Genomic DNA, 21,870 nt, shown 5'->3' on the forward strand with positions numbered 1-21,870 from the left:
ATTTATGAGTATGGAAATATTGGGAGCAGAAGAATTAGACAAGACACCTCTCTTGTGGCTGGCTTTGCAGACTTCTGGGGATGCCCTGGTCCCTGCGGGCACACCTAAAAGCACCCAAGAGCAGCCCAAGAATTCAATCAGTCCCTCTAAATGTCAACAGCGTTTTCAAGCAATTACAGATCCTTGTCCCTCCACAGCGGCCCACGGCATGGGCCAGGTGTTGACATATCCCAGGAAGGGCGTACTAACTGGTAAACCAGCGTAGGTAGGGAAAAGGGCACAGAGTGCAATAAAGTCACCAAAGAACCGTGCGAGTTCAGGGGAAGGACTATGGGGGGGGAGGGGGGCATGTTCCAAGAGGGCACCACCGTGAGAGTCAGAGCAGGGCCCGGAAGGTCAGGTGAGTTTGAGCCGAAGGTGGGGATGAGCCCAGGGAGAGCCGCGGCCGCCCCCGCGCCGCAGGGGCGCACGCCTTGGCCGAGGGGGTTGGCATCTCTGCGCCCCGGCTCAGAAACCTGGCGGTCACGGCGCCCGCGCGCTGGGGAAAACTGAAAAGGTCCCCGCGCTGCAGTCTTGGTCCAGGTTTACCGCCCGGCCGTTGAGGCGGGAAGCCCCGCGAGGCGCGCGTGGGAACGGAAACTCCAAGAACCCGGTGGTCCTCGCCTCCATCCTCGGCTCGCCCGAGTTCGTGCTCTGGCTCCGAAAGCGCGAGCAAGGAAGAACCCGGAAAACACCACCACCACCACCACCACCACCACCTGCGGGAGCGGCCGCGGCGGCTCCGGCGGCTCCGGCGGCGGCCCCGGAGCAACCCGGTACGTGGAAGCTGAGGCCCGCGACTCCCGCCAAGCCACCTGCAGCCGCTCCGGCCCCGCGCGGCGGCCGCCCAGGCCGCTCCCGCCGCCGGGCCCCTCCGCCCACTTCGCCGTGACGAATCGGCGCCCAGCCCGAAAATGCCCACATTCCGCCGGTTTGGAGGAACGTATGGGGCCTGAAAAAAATCCCTGACTGACGAAGCTTCACCGCCTCCTCAACTGGAGGGTGTTTTTGTTTTTTAAAGAGTCGCGTGAGGCCTGGAAGACAATTAAGAAGAGTGTGGAAAGTGCGAGTGGGGACGCTCCGGACGCGAGGGGCGGGGCGTGCGCGGGACAAAGAGAAACGAGGCCGGAGCTGCGGGCGCTTTTTCTGCCCGCGGGTGAGTGTTTCCGACTGGGCCCGAGCGGGTCGGGAGGGTGGCGAGTTGCGGTGTCCCGGCTTGGCTGGACCTCGAGTTCCCGGGGGTTGCTGGGGTTCAGGCGGGGCCGCGGGCCCAGAGCTGGGGGCCGGTTGCGGCCTCCGTGAGGCCTAGCGGAGCGGGGGCCGGGAGGGAGTCCCATCTGGGGCCCCTCCCCGGAGGCTAGATGTGCCTCTGCCACGCACCCCGCGGAGTCGGCCACGCCACCCACGCAGTCCCCTCTTCAGTGGAGTTCCCGGTCAAGCGCGTTCTCCACGGCAACCCAGAGGAAACGACCTCCGGGGAAGCCCTAGGGGCGAGCCAAGCCCGTGGTCCAGCCCCCTCTCCTCCCCCCCCCCCAGGAAGGTGGTTCCCCCCGGTTGGGCAGCGACCCACGGGGTGGCTTCGAGTGGAGTGCGAAAGCTCTGAAACCGTTTGGCCTGGGTTTGAAACCCAGCTCTGGCACTTCCTGCCTGTGCGGCTTGAGACAAGTTACTTAAACTCGCCGAGACTCCCTTTTTTTTTTTTTTCCCCACGTGCAAAGTAGGGATATCCAAACATATCTCACGCTAGGCTGGTTGTGACCATGAGCCAAGATAAGCGGTGTAAGGTGTCCCAACAAGCAGCTAGTATTTATGGCAGGCGCCAGGGACGGGTCCCTGTGGCAGACGAATGTACAAGCCCACTCTTACTTAGAATTTATCGTAGCAGGCGAGGGCAAGGATTGTAAAGTGTTGACAGTAAAGTGTGATGATGTACCAGGGAGCTTTGGCAGTTATTGTCAGGGCTCCCCACAGCAAGGCCTACCGGTTGTTGACAGCACACTGCCCACCACCCCACCCCACCCCCAGCCCCCAAACGTTAGCAGGAAGGAAATCTGCACCGAAATCCATGGTTTCTGTCCTTTCCTTGAGGAAAGAGGAAGAGACCCAGGTCGGGCCATTGAAAAAAATATTTCTTTCCACACAGTCCTCTTATTCCTCATGCTCCAGGGAGTCCCCTTAAAGTGTAGGAAAGAAGCAAAAGCATCATGCTTGTTTGACATAACGTTCGAAGAAAAGTACTCCAGCAGTCATGGAAGTTATTTGCTCTTTTCCTAAAATGAATGTTTGTCTCTTTGTACACATTGTGTGTGTGATGTATATTGACGTAAGGAGCAATCTCACACGCTCACACGTGTATGTTATTGTTCTGAGCTGGTAATAATACTAGGACAAAACCTAAGAATTGAGCTAGGTGCTGGGACTGCAAGAATGAATGAGAGGCCTCTGTTCTACAATCTAGCCGTATTCGCAGGTATAATGCAAAATAATGAACAATGTTATAGATTTACGTAAATTGGATAGGAGTACAGAGAAGGAAGCAGTTTGTTCTCCCCAGGTAATTTATCAGGAAAAGTCCCATTGGAGGAGATATATTTTTGAAATGGGCTTTGAGGGGTTAATAAGTTTTTCAGGTAGTTGCTCAAAAGTTATTCCCAGGAAATACAAAGCTGTTTACCACTATAAGAGAATGTAAAGCTCATTATCAACCAGTTACCTTTTGCACTGCTTCCAGGAATAAAATGCTGCCTTGTTTTAATAGAAATAGAGCTGGGGAAAAAAAAAAAAAAATAGAAGTAGAGCTGCTGTTGATCAGTGAGCTGTTAGTATCGTATCTGGTAGGCCTTGTTGGGGTGGGCCCTGATAATAAATCACATTCTATTGTCATTATATTTTTATCAGTTTGATTAAATGTTTACATGGCATTAGCAAAATGTTTTCCATGCAAGAGGTGGCCTGATATACAAAAAAACTTGAAAGTACATGTCTAATACCACCTTTAGTATCCCGAGTAATTTGTTTTAGTTGTTTAATTCTGATGAACCACATGACTTATAAGAACTAGTAAAATATGCAAAAGATTTGATTACTAGAAGATAGTGTAATTTTACTAAGAAATACCAATTAAACTACCCTATTCTTTAGGAAAACATCTCTTATGCTTGCTGAGTTTTGATTCTCTTTTTTTTTCTTTTTTTTTTTCTTTTTTTTATTTTAGTGTCTCAGATTCATTCTTAAGGAACTGAGAACTTAATCTTCCAAAATGTCAAGTAAGTTTCATTTTTTATCTTTATCTATTAATAAGAGACTAATGCCCTAGCAAATGGGAATTCCAAAATACTCTCATTTTTTTTCTTCAAAACAGGACCATTGGTAGTTTTGTTGCATAGTATTATATCTCAGTTGTTTACAAGAAGTTATTTATTTTCTTTCAAACAGAAAGACCATCTTATGCCCCACCTCCCACCCCAGCTCCTGCAACAGTAAGTTTTAATTTTCTTGTTAATGTAATAGCCAAGTCTGGCCTTGATACAAAAACCCAGATGTCTTCCAGTGACAGTCACTCAATCATCACAGCAACAGGATGAAAAATTCAGCCAAAAAACAGCACTTCCTACTAAATAAAATAACTCTTTGCATCTTACCTTGAACCAACCCCAACATCTTAAGAAACATATTGCTGAAATTCCAACCTCCTATGCTCAGTTCTTTTTTTAATGGGAAATAAATGATAAGTTTAACACCTCTTTCTAGTTAATCTCTATCAAGAGTTGATATTGAGTGAATGCTCATTCTGGCATTTGTTATTATTTTTAAACCTAACCTTCAACTGGTTACATTTTCTCTCCTTGTTTATATATAATTTTCATATTAAACAATAAAGCTTCCAGTTCTATAATAACACTCATTATAAATTTTTATTTTTCAAGCTGTTTAAGTAAGGATTTCATTATCTGTGGGTCAGATCCTGCCTATTGAGTATGTTTCCAAATTTCTAAATCATACTTGTGAACTAGGTTTATCACCGAGCAAGTTCTGGCCCAGCTTGGACAGCGTGTAAAATAATCGTCCAATCCACAAAACAGATATAACAAACTGTTCAGGCCTTGCTGAAACAATTCCTTGTTGTTTTTTGTTTTTTGTCTTTAAGAATAAAAAAAAACACTTAACACTGACCATAGCCTACAAAAGAAGTTCTTTAACAGCTGTTAGCCCTCCTTCCTTACCCCTTATCCCCCAAATTGCAGGCTCACCTACTAATTAGGTCCTTGTGTAATTTTTTTCTCCACTAGATGACTCTCTTACTAACCCTCAGATGTATGCTTTAGTTTTATTTACCAACAATTTATTTTTCCTTAGTAAAATACTTCTTAAAAGAGATACTGTATCTCATGTTCTCATTTCAATTTATGTAACATACAGTTTCTAAAGTTACTTCCAGTAGATCTTAAAGTCCTGTGTTTGGTTTGTTTTCTTTCTTAAATCAAAGAACATTTCTTATGACCATCTCCTTGGCACTCTGCTAGTGGCTATACAGGTGGAGTTGAACAGTTGAGATTCTGACCTCAAAGAGCTAACCTTGTACTTCAATTTTGGAAATGGTATAATTGTAATGTTTTAGTTTTGATTTTTTTTAATTCCCTTACCTAATTTTCTTACATTATTGCCTCATAATGTTGAACAGTGATTCTCATTCTTTATGCAAACTTTGAAGATGTCATTTTGACGTACATACTGCCTCTGACAGTGTATAATCTCTGGAAGACAAACTTGATTTTTTGGGGATAATAAAAATAGCTCAAAAACCGAATGTCCCCTTATGACTTCTCGAATGTAGAGAGGGATTTTTTTTTTTTTTTTGGCCTTTCTTTAGTCCTATTTCTGTACCATTGTAATTTCACATTTACACATAAAATAAAGAAGACTAGGGATTAGTACATCCAACAGAATGGATTTTGAATGAATTATCCTCCTTCCTTTTTTTTTTCCATACTTCTGCCATCACCACCACCACCACTACCACTACCACTACCACCACCACCACCACCACCACCACCACCACCACCACCCAAATGTACCACTCCAAGTAATATACACTTCTTTTGTGCCTTTGATACTTCATCTGTGTTTTGCCTACTTAAATATGCTTAATTTGCGTCTTTTATAACTATACAGACTAGAATTGATCAGTTGTTCTCTTCTTCTAAAGAGTTTCAAATGTAGTATCTGCTTGAATATCTTTCTTTTGGACACTAAGGATATGTGCAGCGGCATGTTTTAGAAAATTGTGTTTATAACAGCCACAGCTTAGTTGGGATGTGTTGTGTATTTTACATTCTACAATTGAGGACTAATATTGTTAATTGCATGTTTAAATTAGCTGTTTTGATTGAGTTTCACTAGGTAAAATACCCTACTTTTGGTTTCTCTTTGCTACATCCTTTTTATGCATTATACCTTGATTCTCATGAACATTGGATGTCATTGTATTAACCATGAAGGCACTGCTATTATAAGAGCCCATTTGTGATTACATCAATACATAATTCACGAAACCCAAAAATTCCATTGGAGCAGTTGTGTTTTGAAAGAGTCAGAGCTATCAAGAAAGTAGATGAAAAAAGAAAGTTCAAGTCTGTCAACTAGAAAAGTAGTTCACATTAAAACTAAGGCAGAAAGTGTTCATGATTACCTATGGAAGATGGATCAAAGAAGAGATGGAAGAGAAAGCCTAAAAAAAGAATGACTGGGTTTAAAAGATGAGATAGTACCCCCAAATGAAATCCATGCATTTCTTATAAGTCTTTGTTTTGAAATCATGTATGTGACACCCATTGAATTCCACATATGTTCTTTTCTATGGACAACTCTGGCTTCCTGATTTGAGTATCTTTTCATCTCTCACATTATATAGAATGATTTAAAATTGTCTCTGAAAACGATCCATTTCTTGTTTTTGTTTTTAGTAGTTAAATACATTGGCGGCATCTACATAACTGTCAAGTAAATCACGTTTTGTTTTGCATGTAAAGTGTTTTCAGACTTCTAGTTTATCACATTGCAGGCCTTCCTATCTCAGACATATATTGCTAAGTTGTTATATTATTATCATAAAGTAATCCGGAGTGTTTGAGACACTTCAGTGTATTGCTTATTCCAAAAAAACAAGCACACACATTCACACTAACAAACATGACTGACCCCCTGCAAAGAGAAAGAAAGGGAAGAAAGAAAGAAAAAAAAAAAAACACTTGCAGACTGGTTTCTCAATGAAAGAAAAAGAACAATTACAACACATCATTGCTTGTTTAAATTCAGGTTGCTTTTGCATGCCATATGCAGATCATTTTTCATTTCTGTGTTTTCCTCGTTTGAGCTCATTTCTCATTCGTGTTTTTGTCTCATTTGTTTCCATCAGCAAATGCCCAGCACACCAGGGTTTGTGGGATACAATCCATACAGTCATCTCGCCTACAACAACTACAGGCTGGGAGGGAACCCGGGCACCAACAGCCGGGTCACGGTAGGAGAATCAACTATTACAGCATCCGGCAAACAACTGGATTTGACCAGAAATGCCTCCAGAGTTAGGTCCTTTTGAATCATCAGCACAGCCATTTAAAAAAAAAATTTTTTTTTAACCTGGCTTTTTGACTATTTTAAACATTCGTTGTACGATCTTACACTGGAGGAAAAAAAAAATAGCGAAATCTGGATATGTATATAGAAGAAAAGAAGAATCCATTCTGTTTGGTGGTTGGTAGAGCTAAAGCCCTGGGCACCTAACTGCTTATACTATATGTAGACAAACCTAGAATTTCTTATGGTTAAAATACCCTTTTTGAGATAAAGAGTATCTTCCATTTAAGGTAATTGGCATGAGGCTCAAGAACTCAGTTTCTTAATAAAAGCCAGGCTTATGGGCCTGAGCTTATTGCCGCTGGTTTACCAGTTTGAACCACTGCACATAATTATTTGTCTTTTGGATTTAATAGTTGATTTTCTGAGATTCATTTCTCTCCAGTTATAAAAAGATTTTTATGTAACTTCAAAGAATTTCAGAATGCATGTTGAATGAAATTAATTTGACATGCCAAACTAGATACCTACAACTAAAAGTGCATTTATCTATAGGACAGGCGGTATAATTTCCGAAACTGAGGATGTTTCATTTAAATGATCAACCTAAAGCACCCGAATTGGGTGGTAATACTTCAGATTTTTTATTTAAAAAAAATAGATTATGATTATTTAGAATCATCTTAAACTATGTTCAAGGAAGCTTAATTAGCAAAGAAATAAATGTAAAAATTATTTACCAAAAGTAAATAAAAATAAATCCAAAAGCCAAATACCTACATATATGTGGCATTGGTGAGAATTTACACAACCCAGAATGGCTGTAAACTTTTTAATACTTGGTTTTTGTTTGCTGTATTCATAAATAATATAAATAATTCAATTAATGTGACTTCAAAAGAGCCCTCTCACCCTGTAGTCAAGCTAGAGCAGAAAACTTGTAACTATCAAACTGTATGTCTATCTTGGTAAGCATATTGCTTAGCTTGATAGGTTTTGTTTGTCTAAATTTTTCATTGTTTCTGCATAATTTGTACTTCATAAGCATATCAAGTTTTATGTGCCATGCATATTTCATGGTATCTGAAAAGAATTTTGACAAAGTGTGTGTATGTATGCATTTCACAATGCATACAATTTTTATGTGCATTGGTACGTGTTTTTCCCTGGCCTAAATGTGTTTCACAAGTATAACAGGTGGCAAGGTTATCCAATGATAAAGAGCATTTTAATCTAAACAAGGAGCAAAATCAATTTTGGATCATTCATGTTAATGCAGAAAATTATTCATGAGGAGTGAAAAGAGAATGATTACATTTTAATAGCTCTATACAGTCAGCTCTTGATTATCTATGTTAATGGAATAGAAATGGGGATAACTGTATTATAAGCATCATTTGTATTTCAGTTTGTATAAGCGTTTTGTTCCTAACTTGGATATATCTATGGGAATTCTCTGTTAATAAAGAGAGATCATTCAGTAGGAAAAGGGAAAGTCACCCACTGTCTCAGGACCTGAGTCAGTTATATTTTTCCTCATTTCCTCTGGGAGATGTTACAACCCAATATTTGGAGTGGGCACTAGCTTTGGGGTAGATTAATACAGGAGGGTTATTGGATGTGGAAGATTTGGTGTTTTAGTTTTTTGTGGTGGTTTTCTTGGTATTATTGTCCTCATAATACCAAAAAGTGTATGCAACCTAGACTCAACCTGAAGGGGCCTAGAAACTGAAGGCTTTCAGCCTATTAATCTCAGCCCCTTCAACTTTTAGGTCACTGAATCACAGTATGAGAAAATTAGTTATGCCTAAAGTTTTACACAACTTTTTTTTTTATATATCTAACTTAAACTTTGTTAGGACTTAATGGATCTGATTTTGACTATTATTAAAGTGTTTTATTTTAAGATGACCCCCAAGAATGTGTTACCTTTTTTTTCTCGGTTCCTATTTGATATTATCGTTTGCTAATAGCCTTAAGTCACTAATTTGAAGAAATGAGTCTGTGAAGCCCTATCAAATAAGTAGCTTCCTGTAGGTCTACAGAAATCTGGTTTCCCTCATGATTCTAGTACACTTGAATAGTTTCGAGACTTTTTACAGCCTGCAGAAATTTTTTGGAGTACCTGCAGTAGCAATGAGATGGAATTCATTCCTAGTTAGTCTTTTCCAATGTTGGTTAACATTCTCTTTAAGTACAGGTGTGAAAAGTTTGAGACAAAATTTTAAAAATGGCTTATTTCTGTACTGTAATGGAAATTTCATTCTAGAAAAAACCCTACCAGAGAAAGTAGAGAATTAGAAGAAACAACAACAAAATCTCTTGAGTGATCAAAATAAATTTCACAAAATCATGGTTTTTATTCATAGGCAATTCCCAATAATTACTCTTTTTTTTTTTAAGATTGTATTTATTCATGAGAGACACAAAGAGGCAGAGACAGAGGCAGAGGGAGAAGCAGGCTCTCGGTGGGGAGCCTGATGCCGGACTTGATCCCAAGACCCCGGGAATGACCTGAGCTAAAGGCAGACGCTCAACCGCTGAGCCACCCAGGTGTCCTCCAGTAATTATTCTTATATTAGCACAGTTTTAACAAGCATGTTACTTACATTCCCCCAACTCATTTCCAGTTAGAAGCAAAAAATTATAGAGAGGGACATTTCCTACTAGAGGTACCTTTCCTGATAGAAACAAGGAAGGAAACTGCTAAGAAGGGAAATATTCCCTCAAAAGTATAACCACTGGGGGCCATTTAGTAAAGGGACCAGCAGCTTTTACTCCTCAAGCCAGAGGAGTACAGGCAGGAAAGCAAGGGTTGTTTCTGATGGACTCATCAAAATAAGGTTAAAGTATCTTCAGTTCAAACTGTTTTTTTTTTTTGTTTTTTTTTTTTAAGAGTAATGTTTAAGACATTGTAGGAAGATGTCTGCTGAGATGGTAAATAAATTAGAGATGTTTAGTGATATACATGTTTAGTGTCTTGAAAACCAGCTAGAATTTAAGTTTGGTTATTGTTTTTGGTTTTGTTTTGTTTTGTTTGTATTTATAAGTTGACTAGTCAAATATAGATCATTTCATTCAAATGATGAAAATGTAGCCTTAGTATGTAGACAATTTGGGTACCCCTTCCTTTGGAAGAAAAAAGGAAGAGTAAGCAAATCCATTAATGTTATCAATTGTGGTTTTTTGAAAAGTAATCAGAGCATATATTACTATAATTTGTTTTTAAAGTGTTTTAATTCAATACATTTAAATATAGACATTTTAGAGTTCTTTATCTCTTTAAAGGAAATTTGTTAGGGGTGGTCTACCAACTTCAATTATTGGACAATTCCAACTTTATTTGTAACCCACCTTATGGAATTTTGAAAATTTGTGTTGGATACAAGTTGGAAATGCTTTCTAATAACTGCATGTATGAAAATTCAGACCTTTGTGAATCTTGCTCTGAACCAGTGATGTAAGGTTAGCCTCATAGGAGTTCCTTTACCCCTCCTTAAAAGAGCTACAGACCTTGAGACAGATCTTCTCTTATGGCCTGTTCATACCATTGCTGTTGACAGTGTCTATCACTGTGGCTCGCTTCACTCCATTGCCCAATGCTGACTGGAAAAAAAAAAAAAAAAGAAAGAAACAAGGTCTGTTTGCATGGGCACTGGCATGAGGTGTGGTGTGAATGTATGGGAGGAGTGGAAAGAAAAGAGGAGGAAATACTGCTTCAGAGGTGATATCCTTTCTAACAAGTTCACGTATGAAGAAGCAGAGTTACCGCAAGTAAATAGGGTTGGAGGAAGACCCTCGTCGGAGGAGGAGGAAGCATTGTTTGAAAACAATGGAATGGGACACACTAATCTCTGAGCCCTCGGATAAAAAATAATCATAATTGGTGTCCCAACTCAAAAAAGGAGGAGTTTGTCCAGGGTTTTATCACAGTAGCAGCTGAAGAGCAAGGGAACAAAATGTCACTCATTTAGACTCCTTATAGGGATTCACCAGTCCCTGTCTTTTGATAATGAAGCCAGCACCTCTTCACCCTGGCCCGGCAAGGAGCATCAATATCCATTGTCTCCTAGAAATTGGGAGAAAATAAATGTGATTCAGTCATTATTAATTTATTCTGGGTCCTTAACCAAATGTAGTCATGTGTGCTAAGATGAATCTAAGCTCAGAAATAAGTGCTCTTGGATTGGAGTTATCTGGGTCACCCACTAGACAGTACCTGGTATCTCTTAGATATTAGCCCATAGAAAGAACCAATTTCTCATCTTTTTCTTGGCCTTTTTCCCCCCTCTACCCTACCTGTATCTTAACCTTTTTATTTTTTTTATTTTTTTAATAAATTAATTTTTATTGGTGTTCAATTTACCAACATACAGAAAAACACCCAGTGCTCATCCCGTCAAGTGTATCTTAACCTTTTTAAAAAATATTTTTCGTCTCCCCTCCGCCTTTTATTTTCATTTTTCTTTCTCTCCACAAAGCCAAAAATTTGTAATCAGTATAAGGCCTCAAAAATAACCTAATTGGGCCCTGTGTTTGCCATTTCTCTGTTCTTGGTACATTCCTATGTTGTTATTAGGACTAAGGACAAGAAAAGGCACGACTTTATACTTTTGATCCACTTTGTAGAAAGCCACTAGATATGGTCCTAGAACCTTAAGAAAAAATAAAATCTCTAGTCTTGATAAAGGAAATAAGTTTTTTTGTTTTCCGTCTTGAACCAGAAGGTAGTTTTTGCAGGGGTATTCTTTATGTAGGGGTGCAGTGCATTTCTGAAATAGTACAGGTAGATACAAAGTCCCCCACAGACAGTGTGAGAGTGGTAAGTTCTGAAGGAGCCTAGACTTGGGCAGATAATCAAGTGTTGACTGTATGTAATGGTAAATTAAGCACAGTAAAAGGGTGTTAGGTTATGTCCTAAATATGGGACATGTGATATGTAAACATATATATTTTTTGATGTATGGATTATTATGTAATATGTTATTTGTTCTTACAGCCAGGTTGTCAAACCAGTAGCAAAAAACTGCTAAGTAAAATATTTTAAAATTATGTGCCTAAAGTAATTTTCTTTATTTTCTTTTGATGTGAACATTTCTGAATTTGCAGAGATAGCTATTTTCAGTGGAGAAAATATAAGAATCTTGTATCCATGGACCAGTAGAAGAAAGGCGCATTAGAATTTTTTAAGGGCTCTCTTTTCATTTTGCTGGTTAACTACTTGCAAGTGAATAATGAATGTATTTAACTCTTTTGTAGGCATCCTCTGGTATTACGATTCCAAAACCCCCAAAGCCACCAGATAAGCCGCTGATGCCCTACATGAGGTACAGCAGAAAGGTAGGTGCTAGGTGCCAAAAGGGAATGAGGACTGCTCTTTGCTGCTTTGCTCTATATCAGATTTCATAATGGCTTAGCCAGTGTTTCTGTGCATAGTTAGAAAGGATAAGGAATTGCAGTTTTTAAAGAACTTAATTCTGATTTCAGAATTCCAGAACTAAAACCAGCAAGAAGAACATCATTGAATAAATAGTTTAAATCCATAAGACAATGTTATATAGCCTCTTGGAGAAGTTCAGTGAAATGAGAAAAATCTGAAGTGAAAAAAGGCATACATATGGACCACATGTATTAGACTCTTATTTTTTATAAAAAGAATAGCAACTGTATGTTTGAATTTAAAAAGCCTAGAATGCAGGGGTTATACCTATACAATAAGCTTATGGTAATTTTCATTTTCTTTACACTTCTTGAATTTTCCCTTGTGGTTTGGTTTGCCTTGGTTATGAACCTGTGTTCTCTTAAAGTAACAAATAGAGCCAGTATCTTTATTAATAGCAAGAGCATTTAGCTATTTTCACCACTATTTAGAAATTTGTGGTCACAATTGTTACACATATATTTAAAGATATGGTCTGTTGTATTATACAGATTAACCACTTTCCTTCTAAATTCTGTGAACTTTTAGAGAGAGACTATGTTACTGGGTTAGCTCATCTTAACTTTCAACAGCGATTGGAGATATCTTGAGATCTGCCATGGATTAATCCAGCAGAGGAAATGAGATTGGTCGGCTATTGATAATTGTTGCAGCGGGCCGACGAGAACATAAGAATTCAATACTATTCCTTCTGTTTTTGTTTATGTTTAAAAGTTTCTATGTTAAAAAATATTTTTAAAGGTCTGTATTGTTAGGCATCCTAAAAATTTCATGTTTCCTTTTTAAGGTCTGGGACCAAGTAAAAGCTTCCAACCCTGACCTAAAGTTGTGGGAGATTGGCAAGATTATTGGTGGCATGTGGCGAGATCTCACTGATGAAGAAAAACAAGAATATTTAAACGAATACGAAGCAGAAAAGGTAGAATGGGGATCACAGTGGAATGGAGACAATATATAAAATGCATAAACATTTGCTTGTTTATAAAAAACAAAAGCTGTAATCAGCTGAGGCTGTACTGTCTCTGCCTTGGTCAAGTCAAATTTCTCTAGGCTTCAGATTCCTTGTCTGTAAAAAGGAGATAATTATGTCTTTTGATAGTCAAATGAGATAAAGTATTTGTATAACCTGCAATATGTTAATTATAAAACTGAAAAACCTTTGAATTTCAGATAGAGTACAATGAATCTATGAAGGCCTATCATAATTCCCCCGCATACCTTGCTTACATAAATGCGAAAAGTCGTGCAGAAGCTGCTTTAGAGGAAGAAAGTCGACAGAGACAGTCTCGCATGGAGAAAGGAGAACCTTACATGAGCATTCAGCCTGCTGAAGATCCAGATGGTAAAAAAAAAAAAAAAAAAAAAAGTTTTTATTTTATTTCCTATCCTAAATGGGAAACAAAGCATATTTAATTGCCATTTTAATATTTTGAGTAATTATTTTAAGATATATTAATTTCCCGCAAGAAAAAGGTATATCGTTGTTAGTGTAGAAGACAGCAAAAACTATTTATAGTTTACCAGAATCTTTATACAGGGAAGGTTTTGGAGTCATAATCAGAATTTTGCCACAACTGCTTTTAAAAAGCTAAATGTCTTCTATTTATATCTTGTTTTCCTGTTGGTTCCTTAAACTTGCTGAATTAAAGGCACTTAAGGGAGAAAGTTAATGAGTGGGTAGAAGTATTATGAATTTTTCTTTCTATTTAATTCAGAAATCTAACATAGCTCATGATAAACATGAGGAAGTGCACACATACAAACTTTATACACACATACAAATAGCAGAGCATCTTGATTGGCATCCCATGACAAGTTTGCAGGTGTACAGATTCTGCCCCTGGTCTCTGCAGCCAAGCAGGATCTGAAGCTGCAAGGAACCTCAGAGCTAGCCACCTGCATCTGGGAGCATACTCCTCCATGAATCACACCTGCTGTACAAATAGCATTTTCTCATGTGCTGCTATGAAGTTGGAAAGGCCAGAAGCTCTAGCTACAAGCAAAAAAAAAAAAAAAAAAAAAAATCAAGAAAATAAGATCCCATTTCAGAGTAGGGGTGACAGAGGAGGCTTGTAAGAACTTTAAAGATACTGCAGAGAGAGGAAACAGTAATGCCACCTAAAAACATGGATAAACATATACCTAAAAGGAGAAGGAAAACAATGTTTTTAAAAAGAATGGACTGGGATACTGACAAATATTCTCATAAATAGAATAGAATAGAATAATAATAATAAATAATAGAGTAAAATATGGAATAGAAACAGTACCGAGTGTTAAATAGAATCAGCCGTGGTAAGGACACACTAGCAAACACAGAGCAAAATAACTCAAATTGGGACACCTGGGTGGCTCAGTGGTTGAGTGTCTGCCTTCGGCTCATGTCATGATTCCCAGAGTCTTGGGATTGAATCCTGCATCGGGCTCCCTATGGGGAGCCTGCTTCTCCCTCTGCCTGTGTCTCTGCCTCTCTCTCTATGTCTCTCATGAGTAAATAAATAAAATGTTTTTTTAAAAAATTACTCAAATTGGATGATTAAGCAAGAAAAACCTGCAGAACTAAAAAGAAGATCCAGTCTATGAATAATTAGAAGGATGAGGAATCCGTAGAAGAGTATAAACAAAGGCTAGCCACATGGGAGCCACAAGTACAAGCAATTAAAGTTTTTTTTAGGTGAAAGACTGTGAGCATTGAGCAGGACTTTAGAGACTCATTCAGGAACAGTCTTTAAAAGATCCTCTTCTCTGTTCCTTTGATTTCAGCCCATTATGTTTTACAAGTTTAAGATAGGAACTTAAAGCTGCTGGTAAGAAAGGACAGGTGGAAATGAAGATGCCAGGAGAAGAGTGACTTTAGACCTTGGATTTTTCACCCCAGAACTGAGCAGAAAAAGGAAGATTTGCAAGGTGGGGATGAGCACCGATCCAAGAGAAGGACAGCCCCCTATGAGCAGCACAGCAGCTGCCAGCTGCTCTTACGGAGAAGGCATATGCACTCCACTCCAAACAGTGAAGGGTTTTTTAAATGGCATTTTAGAGACTGAGGTAAAATAAATAGCTAGTGAATTAGAAAACAACTAGAAAATATAAGCCCACCACTGCCCCAAGTCAGACAACTCTTAAGTGCAAGGAAAGACAAGCCCAGATTGCTAAGACTTGATTTCCCCTACCAGTGGCCAACACTAGAGCCCTATAAATGAAAGAAGAAAGCATATAATTTAGATAGAGGTAGCATGAATATACCATGTATAATCCAAAGTATAAATATGAAAGACTTCCCCCAAAAAACCCAGGAAAGTCATGGAATTTTTCTTTAATTCCTTGAGAGACACAGAGGCAAAGACATAGGCAGAGGGAAAAGCAGGCTCCCCCATGAGGAGCCCAATGAAGGACTCCATCCTGGGATTCCAGGATCATGCCCTGGAATCTGGATCATGCCCAGGATCTGCCTTTGACAGAAGCCCAACCACTGAGCCACCCAGGTGTCCCAGTCGTGGAATTTTTTTTTAATGGTATCCTATATTCCAGTAATTTTCATTTCAGAAGTATGTTTCCTAAAGAAATTACTTGAAAGGAAACAAAATAATTTGCAAAACAGTCTGTTGGCCATGGTGTTTACGATGATGAGATTTTGGGAACTACCTAATTACCAAATAATAAAGGAAGTGCTAAACTGTGACAAAGCAGTACAATTTGGATCAGTGGCAAAGGTTCCTAAAGCGTGGTCCCTCCACCTCTGGTGGGATGCTGAGATAATTAGATAGTTCAGAAAGGAACTTTTATAATAATGTGTATTGCTTAAGAGGAAGCTTTTTTTTTTTTAAGTGAGTTAATTTAAGTAAGTTAAATGATAGTATGGATTATTAGCAGATATGCCCCAAACCACAGTGGTGATAGACCACTGTTGAGATGAAGGAAACACTGTTGCATAGCCATTGAAAATAAGCATACAAATCAGATCCATGTTGTAAGTATATGAGTTTGAGGGAACGAAACAGTATAATGTCTTTACATGCTGACAACTCTATACATGTGTAGATTGATAAAAATTAAAGGTAAAATTTGGTAGTGAACATTCTTTTCCTATAAAGTTACTTTAGGGCTTTAATGGTTTTTTAATTGCATAAGATGTATATGGCAATCTGAGACACAGTGTTGCTGGAGTTAATGTTTTCTCTGCAAGTGGGCATTTTTCATTACTTCAGTATTAAAGTCATATGGTGACAAAGACGCTGTCCAGCTCCTGTGTTGTCATCACATATAAATGCCCTAAATTACTACTGGAAGAGGAAACCATTCAGCAGCACTGCAGTCCTGCTGTAACACGCAAGCCCTCCCATTGTTGGATTTTCATGCCAGAAGACACATGGTTTTATATCATTTGTGTTTCAGCCAAGTCCTTCTCAGAGACACATCATCACTTAAAGATTTCAGGAGAATAACCAGTACCCTGACCAATGAACATTATGTAATCCTCCCTATGGTTTTTAATCAAATGACTGCCCCGTTGCTCCTACAATGCCCTTAAGGTCCCCTTGGGTTTGTTTCTGTTTTTTAAAGATTTTTATTTATTTGAGAGAGAGAGAGCAAGCATGAGCAGGGGGAAGGGAGAGGGAGAAGCAGACTCCCTGCTGAGCAAGGAAGCTTCTCCCCTTGTTAGGCCAGTGAGGGCCATGGCTCCTTGGTGATTAGGTGTTCACATTGTTACTCTCTCCTGTTTATGGTTACTAGTGACCTCATTTCCAGACATCTTATGTATTCCAGATTATGATGATGGCTTTTCAATGAAGCATACAGCCACTGCCCGTTTCCAGAGAAACCACCGCCTCATCAGTGAAATCCTTAGTGAGAGTGTGGTGCCAGACGTTCGGTCAGTTGTCACAACAGCTAGAATGCAGGTCCTCAAACGACAGGTCCAGTCCTTAATGGTTCATCAGGTAAAGTCACAAAGCATTTGTTACAATAAACTGGGTGTATGTCACAGAGCCTCAGTGGCATGATTGTATGCCATGCATCAGTGTACAGGCTAAATATTTCTGTGTTCCATCTTACCTGTTCCTCATTCAGGGAAGAGGCTTGAGGAGGTAGAGGTTTCCCAGAGATTTTAATAAGTTTGTCATCAAACTATAACACAGACCCTTGTGATGGAAAGTATGTGTATGGAGAATTTTAAGACATCTTCTCAGATGTTACTGCTTAACTAAATATTTTTTTGAAGACATTGCTCAGGCCTGAAACAATATTCTTTAACATATACTTGTTAATTGTAGTCACTCCTCTGTGCCACATTTTATGTTTTTAAAATCTTAGCTATACATATTGTACAACAGATGATTTAATTTCAAAATTCAAAACCTTTGCCATGCTGTGAAAAAGCATGGGCCATTAAGAAATGAAATATAAAAAAAAAAAAGAAATGAAATATAAAATATATATACAAAAAGAAATGAAATATGTTTTATGTTTGCCATTTGCTTTTGAGAAAATAATTCAATAATAATAAAGGCTGATCATGTCTTTCAGCGAAAACTAGAAGCTGAACTTCTTCAGATAGAGGAGCGACACCAGGAAAAGAAGAGGAAGTTTCTAGAAAGCACAGATTCATTTAACAATGAACTTAAAAGGGTATCAATTTAATGTGTTCACTGTACTTTTTATCACTGTGTCTGGTACTTTTTTCTTGTTCTTTTCTCCACAATAGTATTTTTATTAAATGTTATTCACTTTGAAACAGGGTTAACTTTGCTCTAACTGGTAAGGTGTTTGCTTTATGAAGTTATTCCCATTTTCTGGCAAAATTTCAATAGGTTTAAAATATCATATAGTATACACATATGTACTAGGCCTATAGACCCTAGACCCCCGGTGTCTAATTTAAACTCATGCTGTCATGAGTTGTTTCCATTTTATTGAGATTTATTCATTAAATGTAGTTTATGGTGTGTGTACATTTTGTACACAAGTAAACCTAGTGTTTGGTATCTTGAAATAGGAAATGGAAGCCTTATATATATATAAGTCCAGTGTTTTCAGCATTGCCTCACCAACTGTCCCATAATACTTGATGTTAAGTGGCCGATAGAGCAACTTTTTTTTCCTATAGACACAAGAGCTTCAAACCACGTCCGTTCCCACCCCACCCCCCAAAATGTATATAGTTCATAGCCAAGAAAACCCACTTTTTGAAATAATTCCTCTGGTTCACAGATTGTAAGAAAAGAACATTACTAAGAGAGTTGTATTTCTTTCTGACTACTAGCTGTGCGGTTTGAAAGTAGAAGTGGATATGGAAAAGATTGCTGCTGAAATTGCACAGGCAGAAGAACAGGCTCGCAAAAGGCAAGAGGAGAGGGAGAAAGAAGCAGCAGAGCAAGCTGAACGTAGTCAGAGCAGCATGGTTCCTGAGGAAGAGCCAGCTGCTAGTAAGACCCAGGAGAAGAAGGACGACGAAAGCATCCCTATGGAGACAGGTAACCTGCCAGCTGACTGCAAAGTCATTGTCAAGGGCTATTCTCTGTGATCTACACATTTCCTTTCCAAATCCTAATCTCTGTGGTAGATTCACATAAAATCTTGGTGTCAATACAAAAGAGCAGTGGGGCATCGGTCTCTAGTCTGGCTGTTTGAGGTCTTGGCTGTTTGTCTGGATTGAGTCATGCCATTTTCCAGCTCGGGCATATAAAGTAGAATGATACGAATGGTTAAGGATACTAGCCCTGGAGTCAGACAGATCTGGGTCTAATACTCTTTCACCACTTGCTAGCCTATGACTAGATAAATTATTTAATCTGTTTCCTCACCTGTAAGTACTTTAGTACCGGCCTCTTGACAGTGAGTTCTAGAGGACAAATAAGGAAATGTATGTAAAATCACTTAGTATAGGATTTGACACAGTAATGACACTCCGTGTTTTAACCTTTATTGCTAAAACATAGTGTGTGGTTGTTACTTTTAAGATCAAGCATCTTTGGCGTCCTAAGACAGGGCTGGGCAAGTAAAACCTGCAGGCCAGATCCTGTCCTGCCACCTGTTTTCATAAAGTTTTGTTGGAACATAGCCTTACCTGTATGTTAACGTATTATCTGTGGCTGCTTTGGGGCTACCACAGTATAGTTGAGTAGTTGCAGAGGCTGCCTGGCCCACAAAACCCAAAATATTTACTATCTAGTCTTTACAGAAAAGGTCTATTGACTTGATCCAAGAGAAGTTATTACTTCCAAGCATACTGATTTTCCTGATTAAAAGCATTCCTCAAGGCACAAAATAAGATGTAAAACTCACATAAAATATCAATTAAATTGATTACTTGAAATTTTGAGATCACTTTACCTTCTGGCACTGTTATGACCCTGCCCAGTGCCCTATGTAAACAGGACTAAGTTAAAAGTATTATGGGAGGGGCTTCTGGGTGGCTCAGTCAGTTAAGTGTCTGCCATAGCTTAGGTCATGATCCCAGGGTCCTGGGATAGAGCCCCACATAGCAGATAGTCTCCTTCTCCCTCTGCCCTTCCCCCTACTCATGATCGATCTCTCTCTCTCTCTCTCTAAAATAAATAAATAATATCTTTAAAAAGAAGTATTATGGGAGGGACACCTGGATGGCACAGCAGTTGAGTGTCTGCCTCTGGCTCAGGGCATAATCATGGAGTTCTGGGATCGAGTCCCACATCAGGCTCCCTTCAGTGAGCCTTCCTTTCCCTCTGCCTATGTCTCTGCCTCCCTCTGTGTCTCTCATGAATAAATAAATAAAATCTTAGGAAAAAAAAAAAAGTATTATGGGAAATACAGCCAAAGGTTCCCTGGACGATCACTGCAAGAAGTGGGAGAGACAGTAGTCATACTTGGCATTCAACTGACAATTTCCAATTTGACATCAGGAAAACTATTCTATATAATGGAATATAGATCTCTTTACCAGATGTTACTAAAAATTTAATTCAGATTAGCATCTCAGATAGTCAGATTTTAAGTTTCATTATCTGAGCCTTTCTGTTTTTTTGTGAACATATTTTTATCTTAACAAGTTTGGAGCATAAGTACATGCCCATGATTAAAGCAGGAGCTTGAGAATTAGGGTATGGAGTATGATTCTTTGCTCATTTTACAACTAGACAAAACACTCTGTGTTTTGCCTCTGTTCTGTCGTCTATGAGTAGAGCATGCCTATGGGGCTTTACTCAGATTTTATCCTTTTAGAGGCTGAAGGAAAAAACAAAATTGAGACTATTTGAGCAAAAACCTCATGCTCTTAATTGCTTACAGAAAACAGCCCAGCATGACATTTTAACAAAGTACCTGAAATACTGCCCTTATGTCATTTCCCACTAATTAAACCCAAAGTAGAGAACAGCATTGTCCAATAGAAATAAAATGTAAGTCGCTGTGTGATTATTAATTTTCTAACACTTTTTAAAGTAAAGCAGAACAAATGAATTAATATTGATAATATATTTATTTAACCCAGGATATCTTAATATTTCAACCAGTTATCAACATTTTTAAGTATCAGTTTTTTTACTGCCTTTTTCATAGTAAGTTTTCAAAATCTCATGTGTATTTTATACCTGTAGCACATCTAATTTAGAAGCTAAGTTTTCATCAGAAATAATTGATCTGTATTTAGCTTTTGTAAATTTACGGCTAAAAAGTAGATTTTTCAAATCCAAATTGTTTTCAAAGGTGCTAACAGTTCCTCAGTCACACTAGTTCATTCAAATGCTTAACATCACCTGTGGTGAGTGGCTACCACGTTGGACAGCATAGCATAATTAGAAGAGTAAATTTTTATCTTGGAACTGACAGTGACAAATGTGTGATTACAGAGGAGACACACCTTGAAGAAGCAACGGAAAGCCAACAGAATGGTGAAGAAGGCACATCTACTCCTGAGGACAAGGAGAGCGGGCAGGAGGGGGTGGACAGTATGGCCGAGGAAGGGACCAGTGATAGTAACACTGGCTCAGAGAGCAACAGTGCAACAGTGGAGGAGCCACCGACAGACCCCACACCAGAAGATGAGAAGAAAGAATAAATGTTGCCTTGTTTTATGTGTTCTAAATACTTTTTTAAATGAAAAAAAAATGTTTTTTGAGTTTTAATGGTGTTATGTGGTTTGTGTATTAATATTTTTCTTGTCCATATCATACCACCAAAGGCTTTTGGACCATTTAGCATCACGAGCCAAATGGCACAGTCACCTTTCTTAAGCCGTTGTGAAGTCGGTTCTTTTCTTTGGGTCTTATTTTTAGCCCTCAACTACTGAAAGCCTCAGAATTTAAATTAACTGAGAAAACGCCCACCTCTTTTAGAGAGTTATCCTTTGATGCTGCACAATCTACTCTTAAAAATGCCTTCCTACAGCTCACTGGGGTGCTTACCAAAGCCATAGCTTTAAACCTCCCAGTCCCCATCAACAGCCTCCCTGTATTCTTCCACAAAGAGTAGCTTCTTGAAAAGGTAATCATGTATGAGTATGTATCTGTTCACTTACCCTTTTTTATTTTTAATCAACGTGGAGTACCAAGAGTTGTGTTAGGGAGTTGACTACAACTGAGCTTGGGTCTTACTGATCCAGAAATAGCCTCCATAGTTTGAGTAGTTACCAGCTTATGAAGTAGTCATTAAAACGAACATGGCGCATACACATTATGTATACTGCTTTTTGTTATAATTCATACCGGGTGTGTTCTGATAAATTCATCCTTATTGTACAGAAAAAAAAAAAAATACTTTTTTACCAAGTTTTCCAAAGACAGAATAGATCACAAAGCTTAAGGAATTGAATATTGCAGTGGACTAGACAACTTCAAAATGCT

The 21,870-nt window shown here is 38.9% G+C and overlaps 1 protein-coding gene across 5 annotated transcripts; it reads left to right on the top strand.

Annotated features, from left to right (window-relative positions):
- The first annotated feature begins 582 nt into the window (after positions 1-582).
- SMARCE1 (SWI/SNF related BAF chromatin remodeling complex subunit E1) lies at positions 583-21,153 on the top strand. 5 transcript variants are annotated; one of them, XM_072747290.1, is made up of 12 exons: positions 767-815; positions 1,061-1,195; positions 3,254-3,305; positions 3,475-3,518; positions 6,455-6,559; positions 11,875-11,955; positions 12,843-12,974; positions 13,226-13,397; positions 16,820-16,992; positions 17,579-17,680; positions 18,315-18,525; positions 20,878-21,153. In XM_072747290.1, exons 3-12 carry the CDS (start codon positions 3,299-3,301, stop codon positions 21,084-21,086), a joined length of 1,236 nt encoding a protein of 411 aa, XP_072603391.1. In that variant the 5' UTR covers positions 767-815; positions 1,061-1,195; positions 3,254-3,298; the 3' UTR covers positions 21,087-21,153. The 5 variants fall into 5 exon arrangements, with proteins under 5 accessions (XP_072603395.1, XP_072603394.1, XP_072603391.1 ...); XM_072747293.1 differs by lacking the exon at positions 6,455-6,559 and having other exon boundaries at positions 738-815; XM_072747294.1 differs by lacking the exons at positions 3,475-3,518; positions 6,455-6,559 and having other exon boundaries at positions 583-815.
- Positions 21,154-21,870: the final 717 nt, after the last annotated feature.

This window comes from Vulpes vulpes, chromosome 2, assembly GCF_048418805.1.
Source record: "Vulpes vulpes isolate BD-2025 chromosome 2, VulVul3, whole genome shotgun sequence".
Lineage (NCBI taxonomy): Eukaryota > Metazoa > Chordata > Mammalia > Carnivora > Canidae > Vulpes > Vulpes vulpes.

What these genes read in the sequence shown, in the direction of transcription:
- SMARCE1 (XM_072747290.1), top strand. An exon ending in ACATGAGGTACAGCAGAAAG is followed by an intron (nt 11,956 to 12,842) that starts GTAGGTGCTAGG and finishes TTCCTTTTTAAG; the next exon opens with GTCTGGGACCAAGTAAAAGC. An exon ending in TTAACAATGAACTTAAAAGG is followed by an intron (nt 17,681 to 18,314) that starts GTATCAATTTAA and finishes TCTGACTACTAG; the next exon opens with CTGTGCGGTTTGAAAGTAGA.